We start from the raw sequence: 26,148 nt of genomic DNA, 5'->3' as shown, positions 1-26,148 counted from the left end.
AATAAAATAATAACAAAGCTTATAAGCAATAGAATGGTGAAAATATTACCAGACTTGATACATATTAATCAAGCAGGTTTATTAAAAATAGACACTTACTGTACAAACAAATACAAGAACATGTTTCAGTTTAAACCTCTTAATGATTCCGTAGGATCGCTGTCCCTATACCAGGACGTTGTTGCGAACGTGCGCTAATGTGACTAGAATGACATTGTAAGTAACAGCAAACTTTCCAGGACATAGACATGTCTTATATGGGCAGAAAGCTTAAATTATTGTTAATCTAACTGCACTGTCCAATTTACAGTAGTTATTACAGTGAAAAAATACCATGCTGTTGTTTGTGGAGAGTGCACAACAACAAACTTTTATCACGGCAACCTTGTTTGATACATTCACCTCTGAAGGTAAATAATGTACTTACATTAAGTAATCTTGCTCTGATTTGTCATCCTGAGGGTCCCAGAGATAAAATGTAGCATAGATTTGTTTGATAAAATTAGTTTTTATATTCAAATGTAGGAACTGGGTTCTGCAGTTTGAAGCCCTGCTGTCTCTGGCTCCACACCCACCCCTCCCGGCCATCTAGATGTGTGAAAGTTAGTGTATAAGCTAATGATCCATCATGCATGACATTCCTGGGATTGTGTAAACTTACATTTTGTATTACCATATCATTTTTGTATGTTCTCTATAGTTATGTACTTGAAAATGTATAAATTGACCAATTTAAGGCAGACTTGATAGAAAATATTGTGCAGTATTGCAAAATTTCATTGGATCAATCTGAAACTTTGCACACACCGCTGCCATCTCGTGGCCAAAATCAAAATTGTGCCTAGACTCCTATATTACATTATGGCCTTTCTCTTGCATTTCAAAGATGATGGAACAAAAAATTAATACAAAACACATGTTTTTTTGGTTTGTATTATCTTTTACCAGATCTAATGTGTTATATTCTCCTACATTAATTTCACATTTCCACAGACTTCAAAGTGTTTCCTTTCAAATGGTATCAAGAAATTGCATAGTGTTTCCTTTGAAATAGTATCAAGAATATGCATATCCTTGCTTCAGGTCCTGAGCTACAGGCAGTTAGATTTGGGTATGTCAGTGTAGGCAAAAATTGAAAAAACAGGTCTGATCCTTAAGACGTACATTACACAAAAAAAATGGATATAGATTTATCAATAATGGCTGTTGATATGGAAAAGGCTTTACATCGTCTTGAATGGCCTTTTCTATTCAAAACGTTGAAGTTTTCAACTTCCAGCTAAATTAATAAATATTGTATAAATGTCGTAAAGCAAAAATATACACACATAATACATTTTATTATATTGCTTTAGAAAGGGGCACAAGACAGGGATGTCCCCCCCTCCTGTTTGTACTGGCAATTGAACCAGTTGCAGAAAGAATTAGACAGGACCCAAACGTAACAGGTATCAGTATTGGTAAACATGAATATAAACTAAACTTATTTGCATCACCTGATATACTGAAACTCAATGCCCCCTTTGCAAAAAATATTTTCAGAATACAAAAAAAATCTCAGGTTATAAAATTAACATGGGGGGAAAAAATAAGAAATAATGGCAATAAGAAAAATAACTCACGATCTACAGCAATCCTTTAAGTTGACCATAAATCTTACAGGTAGAATAAACCTTTTTTTTAGAATGGCATGGCTGCCAAAGGTTTTTTTTTTCGGTTTTTTTCTCGGTGCTACCAATTACCCCACCGAAGACATTTTAAAAAGTAAACTCGGTCATAGGACTTTTATATGGTCGAATAAAATTGAGAGAATAAAAAGGAAAGTTTTACATCTTCCTAAGTCTTAGGGTGGTTTTAACTCGCTACCCAAGGCTTTTACTTGTAACATATAGTTAAATGCACTAAAGAGGAACAATGGGTACATATTGAAGATGCGCATGCTCATCCCCAGCATTGAAGATCCCCAAGAACACAGTGGCCTCCATCATTCTTAAATGGAAGAAGTTTAGAACCACCAAGACTCTTCTTAGAGCTGGCCGCCCAGCCAAGCTGAGCAATCGGGGGAGAAGGGCCTTGGTCAGGGAGGTGACCAAGAACCTGATGGTCACTCTTAGATAGCTCCAGAGTTCCTTTGTGGAGATGTGAGAACCTTCCAGAAGGACAACCATCTCTGCAATCCTCCACCAATCAGGCCTTTATGGTAGAGTGGCCAGACAGAAGCCACTCCTCAGTAACAGGCACACGATAGCCCTCTTGGAGTTTGCCAAAAGGCAACTAAAGGACTCTCAGACCATGAGAAACAAGATTCTCTGGTCTGATGAAACCAATATTAAACTCTTTGGCCTGAATGCCAAGCGTTACGTCTGGAGGAAACCTGGCACCATCCCTAAGGTGAAGCATGGTGGTGGCAGCATCATGCTGTGGGGATTTTTTTCAGTGGCAGGGACTGGGAGATCAGTAAGGATCGAGGGAAAGATTAACGGAGCAAAGTACAGAGAGATCCTTGATGAAATATCTTGTAGCGTCATACCAAATAGGTATTTATACTGTAATCGCTGTCAAAGGGGCTTCAATGAAGTACTGAGTAAAGGATCTGAATACTTATGTAAATGTGATATTTCAGTTGTTATTTTAATACATTTGCAAAAATGCATGCTTTGTCATTATGGGGTATTGTGTGTAGATTGATGATGAAATAAAACAATTTAATCAATTTTAGAATAAGGCTGTAATGTAACAAAATGTGGAAAGTCAAGAGAAGGGGTCTGTTGGGTTTTTAGAATATGAATTAGAACCTAACATGTCTGAATACTTTCTGAATGTATTTATTTATTTATTTTTAATTTAACCTTTATATAACTAGGCAAGTCAGTTAAGAACAAATTCTTATTTTACATTGACGGCCTACTCCGGCCAAACCTTCCCCTAACCCTGACGACGCTGGGCCAATTGTGCACCACCCTATGGAACTCCCAATCACGGTCGGTTGTGATACAGTCCGGGATTGAACCAGGGTCTGTAGTGACACCTCTAGCGCTGAGATGCAGTGCCTTAGACCGCTGAGCCACTTGGGAGCATTGTATGTGGATGGGTTGTATCCACTACATTGTCCAATCCATATGTTTTATGAATCAGGTGCAGGAGGGTGGTTTAGGGCTGTACATCACTGTGACAGGGATGTGGGGAGATGAAGGCTCCATAGAGTAATAAACTGGGATTTTTCTCCTCCACACAGGCACTCTGGAACACTGTCTCTTTGCTGTCCTCCCTTTGTCCTTCCATCTCACAACACACATTCACTTGTATACTAATGTGCATTCACGTACATATACAAACTCACACGCGTGCTACACACACACACACACACACACACACACACACACACACACACACACACACACACACACACACACACACACACACTCACTCAGTGGATGATGTTCTAAAAAGCTTCTGTTCTCTGTCCTCAGGCTATCCTGCAGGTTATCCTCAGGCTCCTACCTACACACCCAACCTCTACCAGACTGGCAGCCCAGGCTATCCCCAAGGTAAGAACACACGTGTACAAATGCATGCACACATGAACATGCACGGAAACACACATCCGCGTAAGCACACACAGACATGCACATAAGCACAGACATGCACATAAGCACAGATAAGCCTGCGCACACACAGTTTTATCAAACTACAAATCCACTCTATACCGCAGGTAAGAATATACACACATGTAATAGAACACACACTACATGAATCAGATTGCTGGTGCATGCTATTCAAAGGTAAGAACACCTGCACGCACAGCACTCCCGCAGTACGCCAGAATGTCTCAATCCACATATTCACAGTATTCATGGAATGGGATCTAGACATTGTCATGTGTCTAATCTTGGCACCTTCTCAGAAAGTGGAAGGAAAAGGTGAATTTGCCCCTAGACACTGATCTTGGATCAGTTTGCCTTTTTCCCCACTAATGGTTAAGATTAGGATTGGGTGAGGGGATGCTGATCCTAGACCTGTACCTACGGGAAACTTCACCCCAGAGCCTTCACAATGCCTTTAGCAGCTCTACATAAGAGTACTCGAAAGGCTTTGTTCGTATTGCATCCACACGGTGCTCTAGAAAGTTCTGTTCAGATTCCAGAAGAGTGTGTGTGTGTGTCTGTGTGCTGTGTGTTAAGTCATAGCGAGTACATGTTGGCCATGGCTACAAAAAAGATTGAATAAGATAATTCCTAATTTATTTTCTGTTTTATTTGGATAAACGATTTTCAGATGTAGGCCTTAGTATGTTTGTTGGTTAAGTTTGCCCTTTGTTGTTAGATGATGGCTTGAGATGTTTGTCACTTAGTGAAACTGAAATAACCTGGGGTTGAATTGGCTTTTTATTATCGTAAATACTGTAATACTATTTATCGTTGAGATGGCTAGAAGCAGGTCTCTCTCTCACCTTCTTGTGCTAGCTAGTACACATGAATATAGTTCCAATGTAATGCATCTCTCAACCCCTGTGCATGGAGAGGGAAGCGTTGGGTAGATACAAGGGTTGGGGTCAATTCCTTTTAAATTCTGTAAGTACATTTCGAATGGAGTTTCATCCATGCTTCTCTGAGAATTTTTTTTTGCTGGAATTTCAGTTTACTTCCTGAATTGACTGAACTGAAATGGAATTGACCCTAGCCGTGGTAGCTAGTAGTGGTTGGTGGCGATCCATATTTGTTATGTGTCAAGTGGTTTTACTGCATTTCTCCTGGAGCTCCAGTGGGTTTGATGGGCTTCAAAGAGTGTAGTGAATTAGGTCAGTTAGAGCTGTGACAGCTGTGCCATGTTGTCGTCGACAGTGCAGTGCAGCACTGCCTTTGCTGGGCTGGGTCATGTTTACTAGGCATGAAACACAAGAAAATACATCCAAAACTAAGCCCAAGTTCGGCAATAGAGGTGTGTGTGTGTGTGTGTGTGTGTGTGTGTGTGTGTGTGTGTGTGTGTGTGTGTGTGTGTGTGTGTGTGTGTGTGTGTGTGTGTGTGTGTGTGTGTGTGTGTGTGTGTGTGTGCACACTTTGTGTGTGTATAAAATGCCTAGTGAAAGTCTACACACCCCTTGCACAGTCTTCACATTTTGCTGCCTTAAAATGTAATCTAAAAATTGATTTAAAAATGTTTTCCTACCAATGTACATAACGTACTCCACATTTTGAAGTTAAATAACAATTATACATTTTCCTAATTAATACAAAATAAAAAACAAAGATGTCTTGATTGCGTATGTCTTCACACCCCAGAGTTAATACTTGGTGGAAGCACCTTTGGCAGCCATTACAGCTGTGAATCATTTTGAATACGATTCAACAAACTTTGCAAAACTCTTAGGTCAACATATATCCATTGTTTTTGTCAAAATTGCTCAAGCTCAGTAAATTTGGTTGGGAGTCATTGATTCACAGCAATATTCAAATTTTTGTCTCTGATTTTCAAGCAGATTAAAGTCAGGACTGAGACTGGACCATTGAAGAACACTCGACACCATTCTGGTGTGACTTTGGCATAAATATTTGTGTAATTTTCCCGCTGAAAAGGGTTAGGTATTCAGAAAACTGAGGCAGGGTTTACTCCTTTCATATTTATTTTGATCCTAACAAACTCCCCAGTCCCTTCTAATGACAAGCATGCCCATAACATGATGCTGCCACTATAATACCAGAAAATATTTTATAATTTTTCTTTCACTTTGAAAATGTGGCATAGGTTCTATAGATTGGTAGGAAAATTCTAATTTGTTAAATTTTTTAAAGATTTAATTTTAAGGCAGCAAAATGTGAAGACTGCAAGGGGTGTGTAGACTTTCTCTAGTGACTGTATGTGTGTACTGTATACTCTGTGTATTCTCTGTGAGTGCTTGTGTGAGTGCATTTGCATGCGGTGTGTGTTCTATTACTATCTATCCATGTCTGTCTTCTGTCTGTTCTATTGTGTGTGTGTGTGTGTGTGTGTGTGTGTGTGTGTGTAATCTCTCTGTGTCTGTGTCTGGGACAGTGCTGCTGGTGAAGCAGGGCTGGCCCCAGGCCTCCGGTGCTGCAGGGGCCCTAGAGGGCTCCTATGACCTGGCCATGGACGCGGGCTCAGAGGGCCGCCAGTACCAGGCCTCAGCCGCAGCTTTCAGTAAATATGACCCTATGTACTCTACACACTCGCACACAAACACAGATACTGTATGTATGCACACAGACATACACACACACACGTTTGTACGCACGCACTCTCACACACACACACAGATGTATCTACACACATGTTGCACACACGCTGGCATGGCTGGGGTACATTCAAAGCTGGGCTGGGTTTTTCAGCTGTTGGGAAAAATGGGTTAGGAAAAGGTTTGGAGTAAGACAGGCCGTAGAACGATGTGAGGTAGTGAGTGAAATCACAGGGGCAAGTGGCATCTTAGAGTGAGGGGCTGTGTGCCGGCATCAATGCTTGGTTTTGTGCTGTGCTGTATCATATAACATGCATGCTGGCTGCTGCAGCAAACACTCTTCTCATATAGGGAAACTATGTTTCAGTTGGATAGGTAATGTGTGTTTCAGTCATGGAAGTGATTTGGTGGTGTCCTAACATGAATCTAATGATCAGTGTCCTCTATCACCCACCAGAACGGACAGTTATGTGTGTGCCTGTGGGTGTTTGGAGTATTATTTGTTTTGGTTAACATTCTGTGTGTAGTTAGTCATCGCTAAGTTGTCTAACATGGGAATTGTTCACCATTGCAGTTGACTGCCGACTGATAACTATACAAATTACCTTGCGTCAGAATAACTACTAATTATTATTTGTAGATCAGTCAGTCACAATTTACCAAAACTGCATCCCGTCTGTTGCAATGTCAAACAAACCCAGCAGGTTGAGGTTTATTGTAATGAGTCTGAGGGATTTCCCCTTAGAAAGGCCAGCTGCAAAGTCAAAATTTGATATATTGTTAAAAATTCATGAAAGCAAAAATAATGTTTTTGGTCTTAATTTAAGATTAGGGTTAGGCATTAGGTTTAGCAGTGTGATTCAGGTTAGGGTTAGGTTTAAAATCAGATTTTGTGGCTTTGCCAGCTAGTGACCACTCTGCAGAGCTGCCTTCTGAACAAGATTCATGATGAAAAACACTTACCTGCACAACCCCATGGCCTCTCTTTGAGCATTCATACAGCTGGTTCTGCTTCATATCTGTCCAAAGTTCTATGGAAACCATAGACTTAGATAGACAATGCATCATTATATCTGTCCCATTATTGCGTCTGTGACACCACGGGCAGCGCGCCATTGAGGCCATCTCCATTTTGAAGTAGCCAATTTTCTTCTTTTACTGCTATGAGTTGGCAAACAAACTGAAAGGGTGCACACTGCCATCTAGAGTGTGTTTGAACAAGTATAAAGCCAAGGTTGGCAATTTACTGCCACCTGTAGTTATGGAGTATAATTCATTGGCTGATGCCTCAGGGTGACCTGGAGGGAATTATGTGATCCATTCTTAACCCATAGGAAGTCCCAGCCAGTTGACTACTTCAAAATGGTGAAAGTACTCAGTGGCGCTGCCCATGCTAAAACAGGCTTTTGGGCACTAGAGTCCTATATCTACCTCTGTGGTAGAAACTCAGCAGAAAGTGTTCATGGGTAGTGTAGTTCTGCATGACCAACTCCATGGTCCAGGGACTAGATAACCTCATACACTTATATGCATGGTTGACATCATTTACATGTCTTGAGCTCTCATATTTTTTTAACATTGAAAGGGGTTACTGGTAGAAGATGAGTAGTCACCTTGTAACGCCCAAGTTAGGCCTAGATAATATTTCACTACAAATGAACTAATTCATTTATATGTATATTGTATAATGATATATTTTATATATTTTTCCTAGGGTAACTGCCAAAATAATGGAAACGCTTGAGTAAATGAGGGATTAAAAGTATATTGAAAGCAGGTGCTTCCACACAGGTGTGGTTCCTGAGTTAATTAAGCAATTAACATGCCATCATGCTTAGGGTCATGTATAAAAATGCCAGGCCCATGGGTTGACAATGCCCTTATCCATAGGTCACGGGTGGTCACTGAAAGGTTTGAGCATGAAAAATATGTAAGCCATATATCATGGCCGGCTCAGTCACCAGATCTCAACCGTGCAAAGCTTAGAGAGGATCTCATGTCAAATGCTGTTGAAGTAATTGGCTACAGGTTCACCTGCCTCACCTAAAGCCCATTCTTGTGGGAAACTGCTACAGACCACCAAGTGTTTACAGTTAGTATCTGGATAATATGTGTGAAATGCTTGATAATGTATGTGATATCAACAGAGGTATATTTTCTGGGTGACCTAAATATTGACTGGCTGCTCACTCAAGAAAAAGCTTCAAACTGTAACCAGTGCCTGCAACCTGGTTCAGGTTATCTATCAGTCAACCTACCACGGTATTTACAAACCGAACAGGAATAAAATCATCCACATGTATTGATCACATCTTCACTAATGCTGCATAAATCTGCTCTAAAGCAGTATCCAAATCCATCGGATTTAGTGATCGTAATATAGTAGCCATATCTAGGAAAACCAAAGTTTCAAAGGCTGGGCCTAATATAGTGTATAAGAGGTCATATAATAAGTTTTGTAGTGATTCCTATGTTGAAGATCTGTGGTGTGTAATGAGGAGCAACCAGACGCTGCACTTGACACATTTACGAAATTGCTTATTCCAGTTACTAATAAGCATGTGCCTATTAAGGCAATTACTGTAAAAACTGTTAAAACCCTATGGATTGATGAGGAATTGAAACATTGTATGGTTTAGCAAGATGAGGGAAAAGGAATGGCAAATAAGTCTAGCTGCACAGCCGATTGGCTAACATACTGTAAATTGAGAAATCATGTGACTAAACTAAACAAAAAGAAGAAGAAACTACTATGAAACAAAGATGCATGATAATTAAAAAGCTTTGGAGCACCTTAAATGACATTTTGGCCAAAAGTACAAACTTGGCTTCATCATTCATTGAATCAGATGGCTCTTTCATCACAAAACTCACTGATATTGCCAACTACTCTAAAGATTTTTTTCATTGGCAAGGTTAATAACCTTAGGCATGACATGCCAACAACAAACCCTTAACCTTTTCCACGTTGTGTTTTGTTACAGCCTTATTCTAAAACTCATTACATGTTTTTTCCCCCCTCATCAATCTACACACACTATCCCATAATGACAAACCAAAAACTGTTTTTTACAATTTTTTGCAAATGTAATTATATTTTTCACATTTACATAAGTATTTAGACCATTTACTCAGTACTTTGTTGAAGCACCTTTGGCTGTGATTGAAGCCTTGAGTCTTCTTGTCTATGACACTTGGCACAACTGAATTTGGGCTATTTCTACCATTCTTCTCTGCAGATCCTCTCAAGTTCTATCAGAGTGGATGGGGAGTGTTGCTGCACAGCTATTTTTAGGTCTCTCCAGAGATGTTAGTTTGGGTTCAAGGCTGGGCCACTCAAGGACATTCAGAGACTTGTCCCGAAGCCACTCTTGCATTGTCTTGACTGTGTACGTAGGTTTGTTGTCCTGTTGGAAGGTGAACCTTCACCACAGTCTGATTTCCTGAGTGCTCTCAAGCAGGTTTTCATCAAGGATCTCTCTGTACCTTGCTCCGTTTATCTTTCTCTCGATCCTGACTAGTCTCCCAGTCCCTGCCGCTGAAAACATCCCCACAGCATGATGCTGCCACCACCATGCTTCACTGTAGGGATGGTGCCAGGTTTCCTCCAGACTTAACGCTTGGCATTCAGGCCAAAGAGTTCAATGTTGGTTTCATCAGACCAGAGAATCTTGTTTCTCATGGTCTGAGAGTCCTTTAGGTGCCTTTTGGCAAACTCCAAGTGGGCTGTCATGTGCCTGTTACTGAGGAGTGGCTTCCGTTTGGCCACTCTACCATAAAGGCCTGATTGGTGGAGTGCTGCAGAGATGGTTGTCATTCTGGAAGTTTCTCACTTCTCCACAGAGGAACTGTAGAGCTCTGTCAGATTGACCATCGAGTTCTTGGTCACCTCTCTGACCAAGGCCCTTCTCCCCCGATTGCTCAGTTTGGCCGGGCAGCTAGCTCTAGGAAGAGTCTTGGTGGTTCCAAACTTCTTCCATTTAAGAATGATGAAGGCCACTGTGTTCTTGGGGACCTTCAATGCTGCAGAAATGTTTTGTTACCCTTCCTCAGATCTGTGCCTCGACACAATCCTGTCTCGAAGATCTATGGGCAATTCTTTCGTCCTTATGGCTTGGTGTTTGCTCTGACATGCAGTGTCAACTTTGAAACCTTATATAGACAGGTGTGTGCCTTTCCAAATCATGTCCAATCAATAGAATTTACCACAGGTGGACTCCAATCAAGTTGTTGAAACATCTCAAGGATGATCAATGGAAACAGGATACACCTGAGCTCAATTTCGAGTCTCATAGCAATGGGTCTGAATACCTATGTAAGTAAGGTATTTCTGTTTTTTTATATATATGTGCAAAATGTTTTAACCTGTTTTTGCTTTGTCATTATGGGTTATTATGTGTAGATTGAGATTTAAAAACAAGGCTGTAACGTAACAAAATGTGGAAAAATGGAAGGGGTCTGAATACTTTCCGAATGCACTGTACACATCTATGCATAACTGACCGAGTTATGAAAGACGGGCATTGTAATTTTTTATTCTGTAAACTGAGTGTCGAAGAGGTGAATTTTTGTTGTTGTCCACCTGGGTCTGACAACTTGGTTGGAAAATGACTGAGGATGATAGCGGACGATATCGCCACTCCTATTTGCCACTCTTATGTAGCAACATTTCTAATTTTGTTTTTTTACATTGAATAAAAGTAGACTGCATTTGAGGAACAATGCAACCCCATTTTTTTTTTAAAAGGCCCTTGAATGTTTTGGTACACCTACTGGTGAGCTCTTCTCTGTCTACACCCATTCAGCATCATTCACATCCTATTACGCCTAAGTCCCACCCATCTCTTTAAGGATTCACATGTGAAGCCATGTGCTAAACAGAGTGAGTAGTGTAGTAAACAACCAAAGATTTCAAGACTAATTGTGTTAAAAGTAGTAGCCTACAATAAGGAAAAACCCCAGGTAAAAATATACTTTATCTAGTCGCTTGGCCTATATCCTAATCTGACTTTGGTGCAGGTCATGTTGTTCTTCACATCACCGTCTCTGGTATACACACATTATATGAAATAAAAATCTATGTTTATTTGTCACATGCACAGGATACCGAAGGTGTAAACGGTACAGCGAAATGGTTACTTGCATATTTGCATAGTAGCAATATCAAAAACATAAAGTGTCCAGATAATTATTAGATGATGCTTACCCAGTCATGTGAAAGAAACACTATAACCACCCCCCAGCCGCATCTAGCTAAGTGGATGGATCACTATTGTCTAGATATGTACACATGTTCATAAAATACAGTAGATGGTCATAATCACCCCCAGACATACCTGGCTAACTTGATGGGTCATGTAATCATCTGGTGAACTGGAGTCTTTTGTTTAGACATGTAGCTAGTGAGCTAGCTAAACAATGAACCGGCATCATCTCAACTCATACTACGACGACCAATACAAACGGATTGTCATAGCTATAGTGTGAATCTGCAGGTAGCTAAAGCTAACCAACTAGGTTCAATGTTAGCTAGCTAAAGATCATACCTGTAATGTTAGCTAGCGAGCCACCAAGCTAACATTCGCTAGCTAGCTAACAGTACGCTTTAACTTGCAATGAAAACAACTTTCTGGCAAAATTTGAAAATGTAGCTAGACTCTTACCCATATATAGAACCAAAAGTTTGGACACACCTACTCATTCAAGGGTTTTTACTACATTGTAGAATAGTGAAGACATCAAAACTATGAAATACACATATAGAATTATGTAGTAACCAAAAAAATAGTTAAACAAATCTAAATATATTTTATGTTTGAGATTCTTCAAAGTAGCCACCCTTTGCCTTGATGACAGCTTTGCACACTCTTGGCATTCTCTCAACCAACATCATGAGGTAGTCACCTGAAATGCATTTCAATTAACAGGTGTGCCTTGTTAAGTTAATTTGTGGAATTTCTTTCCTTAATGCTATTGAGCCAATCAGTTGTGTTGTGACAAGGTAGGGGTGGTATACAGATCACACCTCCCCCTCCATCCTTCACGGTGGGAACCACACATGCGGAGATAATCCGTTCACCTACTCTGCATCTCACAAAGACACTGCGGTTGGAACCAAATTTGGACTCAGACTTCCATTGGTCTAATGTCCATTGCTTGTGTTTCTTGGCCCAAGCAAGTCTTTCTTATTGGTGTGGTTTCTTTGCAGCAATTCGACCATGAAGGCCTGATTCACGCAGTCTCCTCTGAACAGTTGATGTTGAGATGTGTCTGAAAGCAACGTCAGAAAGCAAGTGCAGGTGCAGTTTAATAAATGGTAAAAAAACATGAGCTGGCGCACACCCAGAATAGTAGTTTGTGTGGAGGTGCTGACTAACGGCGAATAAACTATCAAAGTAAAGAAAGTCGCACACTCCATGTATAATCTCCCAGCAGGAAGGGACAGTGATGCCGAAACGTTGGTAAATACCCATTCAATTGCATGGAGATTATACATGGAGTGTGCGACTTTATTTTGATAGTTTAATAATATACGGAACAGTATAACAAACACGAGTAGAGTATAGACATGAAACACAAAGTGAAGCATTTATTTAGGCTGCAATTTCTGAGGCTAGTAACTCTAATGAACTTATCCTCTGCAACAGAGGTGACTGTGTCTTCCTTTCCAGTAGTGGTCCTCATGAGAGCCAGTTTCATCATAACGCTTGGCTCCACACTTCTCCGCTCCTGAACAACTCATCAACCGTAGAAGTGTCGGTCTGGCCCGGGGTCCAAGGAGCCAGGGCTGGCTGAAAACCCAGAACACACTGGAAGGGGATCAACCCAGTGCAGGAGTGAAGTTGCGAGTTCTGGGCATTCTCCGCCCATGGAAGGAATGAGCACACTCCCTGCTGGTCCTGACACTGACTCCTCAGGAACCTCTCCAGCTCCTGGTTCATCCTCTCCACCTGCCCATTGGACTGAGGCCTATACCCGGAAGTGAGGCTGACCGTAACCAAGCTTCTCCATAAAGGCTCTCCATACCCATGATGTGAATTTGTGGCCACAGTCGGAGACAATGTCCTCCAGAAGGCCTGCTGGAATAGTGCCTCAGCGACCTGGAGAGTAGTAGGGAGACCAGAAAGAGGGATTAAACGACAGGATTTTGAAAATCTATCCACAACCACCAAAATGGTGGTGAAACTGCCAGAGGGGAGATCAGTAACAAAGTTAATGGATAGATGAGACCAGGAATGCTGAGGTATGGGAAGGGGAAGGAGTTCACCTGCTGGAGCGTTCTGGGTCAATTTGGTTTTGGCACACACGGAACAGGAGTCGATGTAACGAGTGACGTCCTGCGCCAAGGTGGGCCACCAGTGCTTCTCAGAGATAGATTGGGTAGTGTGAGAAATACCTGGATGTCCAGAAACCACAGCTGTGTGTGCGCAGGTCAGCAGCTGATCCCTTATCCCCGTGGGAACGTAGATGCGCTCGGGAGAGTGGCACACTTATCCTCTGCAGAGCCTGGCGAATGTCCACATATATGTCCCAGACCACAAGAGTTGGGATTATAGGTGTATTCTGGACAGGACCCTCTCCCGAATCCTAGAGATGGGACAGGGCAACGGCCTTGGTGTTTTTTAACCTGGGCGATAGGTCAGCGTGAAGTCGAACCTTGTGAAGAAAAGGGCCCACCTTGCTTGGCGCAGATTCAGCCTGCTTGCTGTCCGTATGTACTCCAGATTCCGATGGTCTGTGAGGATGATGAATGGTTCCTTGGCGCCCTCCAGCCAGTGTCTCCACTCCTCTAATGCCAACTTCACCGCCAGGAGCTCTCGATTACCGACGTCATAATTCCTCTCTGCAGCGGACAGTTTCTTAGAGTAATATGCACACGGATACAATTTCTGTGGATTACCCTGTCATTGAGACAGAACTGCCACCACGCCCACCTCTGGAGCATCCACCACCACAAAGGAGATCATGGGATCTGGGTGTTTGAGCAATGGGGCGGAGGTGAAATGTCCCTTGAGTAGACAGAAGGCTCCGTCGGCTGCTGGGCTCCACACCAAACTACGGGGACCACCATTGAGGAGAAATGTGAGAGCGGTGGTGACTGAGCTGAAGTTCCTGATGAAACGGTGGTAGAATTTGGAAAACCCCACAAACCAGGAGGCATTCCATTACTGCTCCCATTGTTGGAGTCCGGAAAATGTAACGTATACACTGGGAGTCGGAAAGCATGTGCAGGTGCTGAGTTGAATAATAAATGGCACATCGAACAATATAACAAACACGAGTAACGTAGAAACATGAAACACATAAACAATACTGACTGGGAAAAGAACTTAAGGTAGTGCCAGATATAGGGGAGGTAATAAGTCAGGTAATGGAGTCCAGGTGTGTCTGATAACGTGGAGGTGCGTGTAATGATTGATGCCAGGTGTGCGTAACGATGGATCTCAGGACCGGTGGTTAGTATACCGGTGATGTCGAACGCCGGAGGGGAGGAGCGGGAGTATAGACGTAACAGTGAAGCATTTATTTAGGCTGCAATTTCTGAGGCTGGTAACTCTAATGAACTTATCCTCTGCAGCAGAGGTAACTCTGTGTTCCTTGCCTGTGGCGGTCCACATGAGAGCCAGTTTCATCATAGCGCTTGATGGTGTTTGACTTTTTCTGCATTGACTGACCTGCATGTCTTAAAGTAATGATAGACTGTCGTTTCTCTTTGCTTATTTGAGCTGTTCTTGCCATAATATGGACTTAGCCCTATTTGGTAAAAGACAATCTTCTGTATACCACCCCTACCTTGTCACAACACAGCTGATTGACTCAAACGCATTAAGAAGGAAAGAAATTCCACAAATTAACTTTTAACAAGGCACACCTGTTAATTGAAATGCATTCCAGGTGACTACCTCATGAAGCTGGTTGAGAGAATGCCAAGAGTGTGCAAAGCTGTCATCAAGGCAAAGGGTGACTACTTTGAATAATCTCAACACTTTGATTTGTTTAACACTTTTTTGGTTACAACATGATATAGAACAATATGTGTTATTTCATAGTGTTGATGTCTTCACGATTATTCTACAATGTAGAAAAAGGTAAAAAATAAATGAATAACCCTTGATTGAGTAGGTGTGTCAACATTTGACTGGTAATGTATATTATTTATATACTAACACAATTTCTTAGAGAAAAGTTTGACAAGTAATACAAATCTAAAAAAGATGGTCAAAATGATTGGATCCCCAGTTTTCAATACTCCAGCACCCTCCCATTTTGAGGATAATGACACTGAGCCTTTTTCTTAAAATGTTTTATGAGATTTGAGAACACATTGAGGGGGATCTTAGATCATTCCTTCATACAGAATCTTTCCAGATCCTTGATATCCTTTGTCTGCGTTTATGGACTGCCCTCTTCAGTTCAAACCACAGGTTTTCAATTGAGGTTCAAGTCCTGAGACTGAGATGGCCATTGCAGAATTTCTGGTCAATTAACCATTTCTTTGTTGATTTAGATGTGTGCTTGGGGTTGTTTTTTTCTTTGCTGGAAGATTCACTTGCGGCCAACTTTCAGTGTCCTGGCAGAGGCATCTAGGTCTTTGGCTGAAATATCCTGCTACTTGGTAAAGTTCATGATGCCGTTGCTCTTAAGTGCCACAGGACCAGTGGAAGCAAAATAGCCCCATAACATCAAAGATCCACCACCATGGTTCACAGTAGGAATAAGGTATTTCCTATGCATTGTTCTTTCGAAAGCCAAACCCACCATTGGTGTGCGTGTGTCTGTGGCCAAAGAGCTCAATTTTCATATCAGATACTAGCAACGCCTGGAGTTTTCTAAACGGCATTGGCACTTGGATTGGGACCAGTGCTATGGTCAAATGACACGAAAATAAAGGTCTTTGGCCACGCACATCAAATCAAATCAAATGTTATTTGTCAGACCTGCCGAATACAACCGGTGTAGACCTTACAGTGAAATGTTTACTTAAAACCCCTTAACCAGCAATACAGGTTTAAGAAAATACCCCCCAAAAAGTAACAGTTAAGAATAACAAATAATTAAAGAGCAGCAGTAAATAACAATAGCAGGTAATATGTACTGTAGGTAGAGTTATTAAAGTGACTATGCATAGATTAATAACAGAGTAGTAGCAGCGTAGAAGGGGCAATGCAAATAGTCTGAGTCTTATGGCTTGGGGGTAGAAGCTGTTTAGAAGCCTCTATGACCGGCGCTCCGGTACTGCTTGCTGTCCGGTAGCAGAGAAAACGGTCTATGACTAGGGTGGCTTTGACAATTTATAGGGCCTTCCTCTGACACCGCCTGGTATAGAGGTCCTTGATGGCAGGAAGCTTGGCCTCAGGCAGTGATGCAACCCGTCAGGATGCTCTCGATGGTGCAGCTGTAAAACCTTTTGAGGATCTGAGGACCCATGCCAAATCTTTTCAGTCTCCTGGGGGGGAAATCGGTTTTGTTGTGCTCTCTTCACGACTGTGGACGACTGGACTAGGGATGCACGATATATCGGTGAACATATCGGAATCGGACGATATTAGCTAAAAATGCCAACATCGGAATCGGCCGATGTCTTTCTAGTTTAACGCCCCGATGTCAAAGCTGACATGCATACCTATATAATGTAGGTACATGACGTAATGACGCCACGTAAAATGTTGCTCTACACGTGCAACACATCATTCCCAACCTAGCCCACAATTTCTGCTGTGTGGATCGAGCAGTCAACAAGTCGAGCAGTCATTTGAAAGAGTAAGAAGATTTCAGCGAAACAACTCGAAGGCGAAATCCATTAACGCCAAGATAATGGAGTTCATTGCCCTTGACAATCAACCGTCGGGGGTGATGTTGGCTTTCGCCGACTGGTCGAGCACCGGTACACATGTTGCCCTACCAGAGTTACACAGTAATAGCGTCACTGCTATTAGCTTCACAACATACTATGGAACGCCGTTTGGGTCTTTGCGTGTCAAGAAAGATGCACGTCAAATAGAGTCAAATAACATTATTTGACACGTCAAATATAACAGTTCTATTATAGAATGTTATGTGTTCTGAATTTGCATGTGCCAGCCAAGCGCCACCACTACTATCACCCACAGAACACAACTGTGAAGAGTTTACGCAAATATTAGCATTGTAGCTCTTATCGCTGGACTGTGACTGTGTGAAATCACCTCCCAAGTCAGCCTATTGTGTGTATTGACATTCATATTGTACTGTACAGCTTTACCTAAGGATTGGGGATCAATGAAATGGGTTATCAGTCTGCTCAATACCCAATATATTTTTTCCCAATGTCCTCAGAGTTATCAGACTCCAAAACATCCAAGCAGTATTGTTTTTCCTCGGGAATAGTGTTCAATACACGTATGTTGACAATAAATGTGGCTCAGTTCAGTTATTTCAGAGTCCCGCAGTAAGAGCTACGGCGCTAATATTCTCTGGGTGTCACTGAGTAGACTGATACCCCATGTTATATATCCACAATCCATAGGTAAGGCTGTATGGTGAAATAAGTATGCCCCCAATGCAATTCTAAAGTAGAATTAATTCAGTGTGATTTCAACAGATTTTTGTCAAATTAACAATTTATTGTCTTTTGTTGATTTTATATATCAACATTCGAACCTCCTATTAGCATGATCTATTCAATTATGGCATAATTCTACTATTTGTATGTATTTGCATCACAGTCAATTACATACTTTTATTTTGAAGGCTAAACGCAAAGTCCACTGTTGTGGCTAATCCTTATTGTGGCTAGCTTCACATAGATGGGTCTGACCACCATTAATCAAATAAGAACTGTCTTATAAATGTGGGTTATTTTAGATGATGACACCTAGCTATATAAACTCAGCAAAAAAAGAAACGTCCTCTCACTGTCAACTGCGTTTATTTTCAGCAAACGTAACATGTGTACATATTTGTATGAACATAAGATTCAACAACTGAGACATGAACTGAACAAGTTCCACAGACATGTGACTAACAGAAATGGAATAATGTGTCCCTGAACAAAGGGGTGGTCAAAATCAAAAGTAACAGTCAGTATCTGGTGTGGCCACCAGCTGCATTAAGTACTGCAGTGCATCTCCTCCTCATGGACTGCACCAGATTTGCCAGTTCTTGCTGTGAGATGTTACCCCACTCTTCCACCAAGGCACCTGCTAGTTCCCGCACATTTCTGGGGGGAATGGCCCTAGCCCTCACCCTCCGATCCTACAGGTCCCAGACGTGCTCAATGGGATTGAGATCCGGGCTCTATGCTGGCCATGGCAGAACACTGACATTACCGTCTTGCAGGAAATCACGCACAGAATGAACAGTATGGCTGGTGGCATTCTCATGCTGGAGGGTCATGTCAGGACGAACCTGCAGGAAGGGTACCACATAAAGTAGGAGGATGTCTTCCCTGTAACGCACAGCGTTGAGATTGCCTGCAATGACAACAAGCTCAGTCCAATGATGCTGTGACACACCGCCCCAGACCATGACAGACCCTCCACCTCCAAATCAATCCCGCTCCAGAGTACAGGCCTCGGTGTAACGCCCATTCCCTCGACGATAAACGCGAATCAGACCATCACCCCTGGTGAGACAAAACCGCGACTCGTCGGTGAAGAGCACTTTTTGCCAGTCCTGTCTGGTCCAGCGACGATGGGTTTGTGCCCGTAGACAATGTTGTTGCCAGTGATGTCTGGTGAGGACCTGCCTTACAACAGGCCTACAAGCCCTCAGTCCAGCCTCTCTCAGCCTATTGCGGACAGTCTGAGCACTGATGGAGGGATTGTGCGTTCCTGGTTTAACTCGGGCAGTTGTTGTTGCAATCCTGTACCTGTCCCGCAGGTGTGATGTACCGATCCTGTGCAGGTGTTGTTACTCGTGGTCTGCCACTGCGAGGACGATCAGCTGTCCGTCCTGTCTCCATGTAGCGCTGTCTTAGGAGTCTCATAGGACGGACATTGCAATGTATTGCCCTGGCCACATCTGCAGTTCTCATTCCTCCTTGCAGCATGCCTAAGTCACGTTCACGCAGATGAGCAGGGACCCTGGGCATCTTTCTTTTGGTGTTTTTCAGAGTCAGTAGAAAGGCCTCTTTGGTGTCCTAAGTTTTCATAACTCTGACTTTAATTGCCTACCGTCTGTAAGCTGTTAGTGTCTTAACGATTGTTCCACAGGTGCATGTTCATTAATTGTTCATGGTTCATTGAACAAGCATGGGAAACAGTGTTTAAACCCTTTATAATGAAGATCTGTGAAGTTTTGGGATTTTTACGAATTATCTTTGAAAGACAGGGTTTGAAAAAGGGCCGTTTATTTTTTTGCTGAGTTTAGTTAGCTAGCTAACTATAGCTTCTGAAACAGATTGTCGTTTTGCTATGTTTTTGTGGAAGAACATTGTTTGCACCCATGAGCTTTTTATGACCAGCACTGTCGGTGCGCGAGACAACTGTATCAGCATCATAGCGTATGTATTGATGAATAGTTGTGATATATGAAATACGAGTGATAGTGTAATCAATGTGTAATAACTAAGTAAAAAATGTATGAATGCATTTAAATTATTATGTGACGTGCAGTCATATTCAGGTCCTGATTGGTCAACAAGCTTATTTGACACACAAAGACCCAAACAGCGTTCCATAGTATGAGAAATCCTGGTTGAGAATGAAACGACTGAACAAATGAACAACGAAACAGCACAGCAAGTAAGTGAAGGAACTAGGTTTTGATTATGTTTTACGGTTAATGGGGACATATGTAAATGCCAACAAAATAACTTTTTGGTGTGTGTGTGGAACCTTTATTTAACTAGGCAAGTCAGTTAAGAACAAATTCTTATTTACAATGACGGCCTACCTCGGCCAAACCCGGACGACGCTGGGCCAATTGTGCACCGCCCCTATGGGACTCCCAATCACGGCCGGATGTGATACAGCCTGGATTCGAACCAGGGACTGTAGTGACACCTCTTGCACTGAATGAGAATGGGGGTGTGCTTGGTCCTCCTTTTCCTCTAGTCCACAATCATCCCCTTTGTCTTGATCGCATTGAGGGAGAGGTTGTTTTCCTTTCACCACACGGTCAGGTCTCTGACCTCCTCCCTATAGGCTGTCTCGTCGTTGTCGGTGATCAGGCCTACCACTCTTGTGTCATCAGCAAACGTAATGATGGTGTTGGAGTCATGCCTGGCCGTGCAGTCATGAGTGAACAGGGAGTACATTAGGGGACTGAGCACATACCCCATGAGGGGACCCCGTGTTAAGGATCAGCGTGGCGGATGTGTTGTTACCTACCCTTACTACCTGGCGGTGGCCCGTCAGGAAGTCCTGTATCCAGCTGCAGAGGGAGGTGTTTAGTCCCATGATCCTTAGCTTAGTGATGCACTTTGAGGGCACTATGGTGTTGAACGCTGAGCTGTAGTCAATGAATAGCATTCTCACAAAGGTGTTCCTTTTGTCCAGGTGAGGGCAGTGTGGAGTGCAATAGATTGCATCATCTATGGATCTGTTGGGGCGGTATGCAAATTGGAGTGGGTCTAGGGTTTCTGGAATAATGGTGTTGATGTGAGCCATGACCAGCCTTTCAAAGCATTTCATGGCTACAGACGTGAGTGCTCCGGGTCTGCTTCTTGGGCACAGGGACTATGGTGGTCTGCTTGAAACATGTTGGTATTACAGGCTCAGACAGGGAGAGGTTGAAATGTTAGGGAAGACACTTGCCAGTTGGTCAGCGCATACACGTCCTGGTAATCTGTCTGGCCCTGCGGCCTTGTGAATGTTGACCTGTTTAAAAGTCTTACTCACATCGGCTACGGAGAGCGTGATCACACAGTCGTCCGGAACAGCGAGCATAGAAGTAATTTAGCTCGTCTGGTAGGCTCGTATCACTGGACAGCTCGCGGCTTTGCTTCCCTTCGTAGTCTGTAATAGTTTGCAAGCCCTGCAACATCCGATGAGTGACGGAGCCAGTATAGTACGATTCAATCTTTGTCCTGTATTGAAGTTCTTTAGCTCATCTGGTAGGCTCGTGTCACTGGCCAGCTCTCGGCTGTGATTCCCTTTGTAGTCTGTATTAAGGCGAGGGAGAGCTTTGTACGCGTCTCTGTGTGTGGAGTAAAGGTGATCTAGAGTTTTTTTTCCCTATGGTTGCACATTTAACATTCTGATAGATATTAGGTAAAACTGATTTAAGTTTCCCTGCTTTAAAGTCCCCGGCTTCTAGGAGCGCCGCCTCTGGATGAGCATTTTCCTGTTTGCTTATGGCGGTATACAGCTCATTGAGTGTGGTTTTAGTGCCAGCATAGGTCTGTGGTGGTATGTAGACAGCTACGAAAAATACAGATAAACTCTCTAGGTAGATAGTGTGGTCTACAACTTATCATGAGATACTCTACCTCAGACGAGCAAAACGTTGAGACTTCCTTAGATATCGTACACAAGCTGTTGTTTACAAATATGCACATGCCCCCGCCCCTTGTCTTATCAGAGGCTGCTGTTTTATCCTGCCGATAGTGTATAACAAGCCAGCTGTATGTTATTGATGTTGTCTTTCAGCCACGACTCTGTGAAACATAAGATATTACGTTTTTTAATGTCCCGCTGGTAGGATATACATGCTTTCAGTTCGTCCCATTTTATTTTCCAGCGATTTGAACGTTAGCTAACAGTACTGAATGCAAAGGCAGATTAGCCACTCGTCGCCTGATCCTCACAAGGCACCACAATCTCTTTCCACGAAATCTGAGTTTTTCTCCAGCGAATGACGGGGATGAGGGCCTGTTTGGGTGTTTGGAGTATATCCTTCCTGTCCGACTCATTAAAGATGAATTATTTGTCCAATTCGAGGTGAGTAAATCGCTGTTCTGATGTCCAGAAGCTCTTTTTCGGTCATAAGAGACAGTAGCAGCAACATAATGTACAAAATAAGTTACATGTTGTGGGTTTGGCCTTCGAAAGAACAATCCATATGCAGGAAATACCTTAACTATCTTGTGTCTAGCTCTTTTAATAAACGTAGGATAGGCCTAAATTCCCTTCTCTCTCCATTCAATAGGCTATTTATATGAATTTGGGCAAGGCTACATTACACTTTAGCGTTTAATGCATGCATGGCTTTCTCCAGATCAAACAATGAATGAATCTAACGGAGTTCCATGTCCTAAAGTTGCCACTTTAAAAATGAACAAGAATTAAAGTCGGAGTCTATAGACAGGTTAGCTGAGAACATCATGGAAACGATGCGCAAGCTTCAATGGGGCAGAGGTAGTGTGTAGCTAGCAGATAGCTAGCAACAATGACAAACTGCCATGAGGGGAATTTGAAGTGGCTCGTTTCATTTAGTTTTATCTTGTTCTTAATAGCATGAATTGTTTTGAGGTGTTTTCACTGATGTCACGTCTATGCTAATATGGCTAAAATTAGCTAGTTAGATATCCAACAACTAACGACGTATTTGAGAGACAGGTGCTCATTGTGCAACTTTATTTGTTTTAAATAAACGTTGGAGACAAAATATAGTTACATGTCAATCTAAGCCAACCCTGTCTGTTTTGCCCCATAGTTGCGCACACATTGGTTTTGTTGCTAAACAACCAACCCGTCTACAGGCCTAGGCATAGAGTCGGGAAGCAGGTTCAGGGAGTGAGTGTTTTAATGAAACACAAACAGCGCACCGCCATGGAACAGAGTCAATAACACCTGAGGAAAGAACCAAGGAGAGGGACATGTAGGGATGATAATCAAGGAGGTGATGGAGTCCAGGTGAGTGTCATGAGGTGCTGGTGCGCAAGACAATGGTGACAGGTGTGCGGGATAATCAGCAGCCTAATGACCTAGAGGCCGGAGAGGGAGTATATGTGACGCATAGGCTATTCTCAATCGCAGATTTATGAGAGTTCAAGAGATTGAACAAACAATACTAAGAGAGGAGGATGAGGCAAATAGTCATTGTTATCCAGTTCTGAAGACCGTAGACTTTGCTTCTATCCAGCCCATGATTTATAACTTAACTCACTAACTCACTTAACTCACTAAAGCAAAACAGCCCGTTCCTCACCAGTTGACTGTCACTTTGCTCTATCATGTGCGTGCCACACAGATGCAGTGTCACGTGTGCTCCCTCCCCGGCCTCTAGGTCACCAGGCTGCTCGTTATGGTGCACACCTGTCACCATCGTTACACGCACCTGCGCGTCATCAGACTCACCTGGACTCCATCACCTCCTTGATTACCTGCCCTATATATGTCACTACCTTTGGTTCCTTCCCCAGACATTGTTTCTGTTTCATGTGTGCGTTGTTCGTGTTTCGTATTATGTTTTGTTTATTGATTAAATCACTCACTCCCTGAACTTGCTTCCCAACTCTCAGCGCACAACGTTACATGCAGACAGACGCACACAAACTTGTTTCATGCTTCAATGAGACACTGAATCTCAAGAGAATGACAAATGATCTGAAAACTGAAACTAGGTCTCTCACCCCATCTTTTCTCCCCCTCTCTCTTTCTGCCCCTCGCTTTCTCTCTCTGCATCTTTCCCTTTCCCCTCCTGATCGCGCTCTAATTCTCTATCTTGCTTTTTTCCTCCACATTCTTCAACCCCCCCTCACATCTCGCTTTTTCTCACATCTAGGATACACTGCTGGGACACCCTACAAGGTGCCCCCTGGCCAGTCCAATGGGGCGCCCCCTCCCTACTCCCCATCCCCTAACCCCTACCAGACGGCCATGTACCCAATCAGAAGTGCCTATCCCCAACAGAACCTCTATGCTCAGGTAAGGACCTGACATGGGCTCTACTCACTGGGGTTGGTTGTCTGTTTATATCGCCTACCTGCCTTTATAAGATGTGATTGATTAGCTCTCTGTACTTGTTTTTGGATTGTTAGTAGACAGCTAGCGTGCTGAGTAAATTTATCTGTGCTATAAAAGTAAGAAAGGCCAATTCTCCTTTTGTTCCTTTTCTCTCACTTCTTTCTCTTCCTCCCTATCCTCTCTCTCTGTCCACCCTCTCGCTTGCCCTCTTACGCTCCTTTATTGTATTATCTCCCTCCCTCTCCTTCTCTCTCTACCTTCTTCCTCTCTCTCTTACCTTCATCTCTCTCTCCCCTCACTCCCTATCTCAGATCAATTCAAGATGCTTTATTGGCATGACATACATTCTTCAATATTGAATATTGCCAAGGCAATATTTCAAAAACCACTTCTATCTTGTCTTCACTTTCTCTCAGGGTGCGTACTACACACAGCCGATGTATGCAGCTCAGCCTCACGTTATCCACCACACAACAGTGGTGCAGCCCAACAGCATCCCCTCCGCCCTCTACCCTTCCCCCGTCCAACAACCCCGCTCCAACGGCCATATGGCCATGGGCATGGTAGCTGGCACAACCATGGCCATGTCTGCTGGTAAGAAGTCAACACTCAACCACTAGGGTTGCAAAATTTCCAGATTTTCCAGAAATCCCAATTGGAATATTTGTGGAATCAGGAGGTAATAACTAGGAAATCCTACAACCAAGATTTCTGGAAAACCTGGGAATTTTGGGAAAGGTACTTGAATTTTCAACTCTATCAATAACTCAAAAAAATTATTCACACTATAATTTGTAGTCAAGTTTCTGTTTGGAGTGAAGGCTCTGTGTTTATAACAAATGTATAACAGTATTCAGCAATCAGCGTGTTTCCATAATGATGACAACTGTCTGTCCATGTTACCATGGTGACCTCTGTATGTCTGATTGACCCTCTCTGCCCAGGTACTCTGCTGACCACGCCTCAGCATGCCACTCAGCACATCGGTGGGCATCCGGTCACCCTGCCAACGTACCGGCCCCAGGGGACGCCTGGGTATAGCTATGTGCCTCCTCACTGGTAGACCCCACTGGACCCCACTCATGTAAGTTACTGTTCCTATAATCCAATGTGTGTATAGATGGATATGTGTGTGTAGTATATATACACATTGCATTCGGAAAGTATTCAAACCCCTTGACTTTTTTCACATTTTGTTACGTTACAGCCTTGTTCTAAAATTGATGAAATAGTTCCCCCCCCCCCCCCTCATCAATCTACACACAATACCTTATAATGACAAAGCAAAACAGGTTTTTTGAAAAAAATATATATTTACAAAAAACAAAAACAAATATATATATATATCTCTATCTCTATATATATATATATCTATCTATCTATCTCTCTCTATATATATATATATCTCTATATCTATATCACATTTACATAACTATTCAGACCCTTTTCTCAGTACTTTGTTGAAGCACCTTTGGCAGTGATTACAGCCTCGAATCTTCTTGGGTATGACGTTACAAGCTTGGCACACCCGTTCTTCTCTGCAGATCCTCTCAAGCTCTGTCAGGTTGGATGGGGAGAGTCACTGCATAGCTATTTTCAGGTCTCTAGAGATGTTCGATCGGGTTCAAGTCCGGGCTCTGGCTGGGCCCCTCAAGGACATTCAGAGACTTGTCCCGAAGCCACTCCTGCGGTGTCTTGGCTGTGTGCTTAAGGTCGTTTTCCTGTTGGAATGTGAACCTTCGCCCAAGTCTGAGGTCCTGAGCGTTCTGGATCAGGTTTTCATCAAGGATCTCTCTGTACTTTACTCCGTTCATCTTTCCCTGAGAGTCTTTAGGTGCCTTTAGGCAAACTCCAAGCGGGCTGTCATGTGTCTTTTACTGAGGAGTGGCTTTCTTCTGGCCACTCTACCATAAAGGCCTGATTGGTGGAGTGCTGCAGAGATGGTTGTCCTTCTGGAAGGTTCTCCCATCTCCACAGAGGAACTCTGGAAGTCTGTCAGAGTGACCATTGGGTTGTTGGTCACCTCCCTGACCAAGGCCCTTCTCCCCTGATATCTCAGTTTGGCTGGGTGGCCAGCTCTAGGTAGAGTCTTGGTGGTTCCAAAACTTCTTCCATTTAAGAATGATG

General features: G+C 42.8%; 1 protein-coding gene across 9 annotated transcripts in view; it reads left to right on the top strand.

The window, feature by feature from the left end:
* LOC106567592 (protein FAM168A) overlaps nucleotides 1–26,148 on the top strand; it is a 106,775-nt gene that overhangs the window by 74,149 nt on the left and 6,478 nt on the right. For 8 of the 9 annotated variants that reach the window (XM_045693481.1, XM_014137101.2, XM_045693480.1 and 5 more), the window contains 5 exons: nucleotides 3,471–3,548; nucleotides 6,031–6,156; nucleotides 23,840–23,982; nucleotides 24,438–24,615; nucleotides 24,966–25,105. In XM_045693481.1, the coding sequence (XP_045549437.1) occupies nucleotides 3,471–3,548; nucleotides 6,031–6,156; nucleotides 23,840–23,982; nucleotides 24,438–24,615; nucleotides 24,966–25,084 (644 nt within the window). In that variant the 3' untranslated portion in view covers nucleotides 25,085–25,105. The remainder of the gene's footprint in view (nucleotides 1–3,470; nucleotides 3,549–6,030; nucleotides 6,157–23,839; nucleotides 23,983–24,437; nucleotides 24,616–24,965; nucleotides 25,106–26,148) is intronic. The other variant, XM_014137099.2, reaches the window with a different exon arrangement.

The sequence above is a fragment of the Salmo salar genome, chromosome ssa13 (genome assembly GCF_905237065.1).
Source record: "Salmo salar chromosome ssa13, Ssal_v3.1, whole genome shotgun sequence".
Classification (NCBI taxonomy): Eukaryota; Metazoa; Chordata; class Actinopteri; order Salmoniformes; family Salmonidae; genus Salmo; species Salmo salar.
Note: the sequence above shows the minus strand (reverse complement) of the source record. Positions and strands in the feature narration are given on the sequence as shown.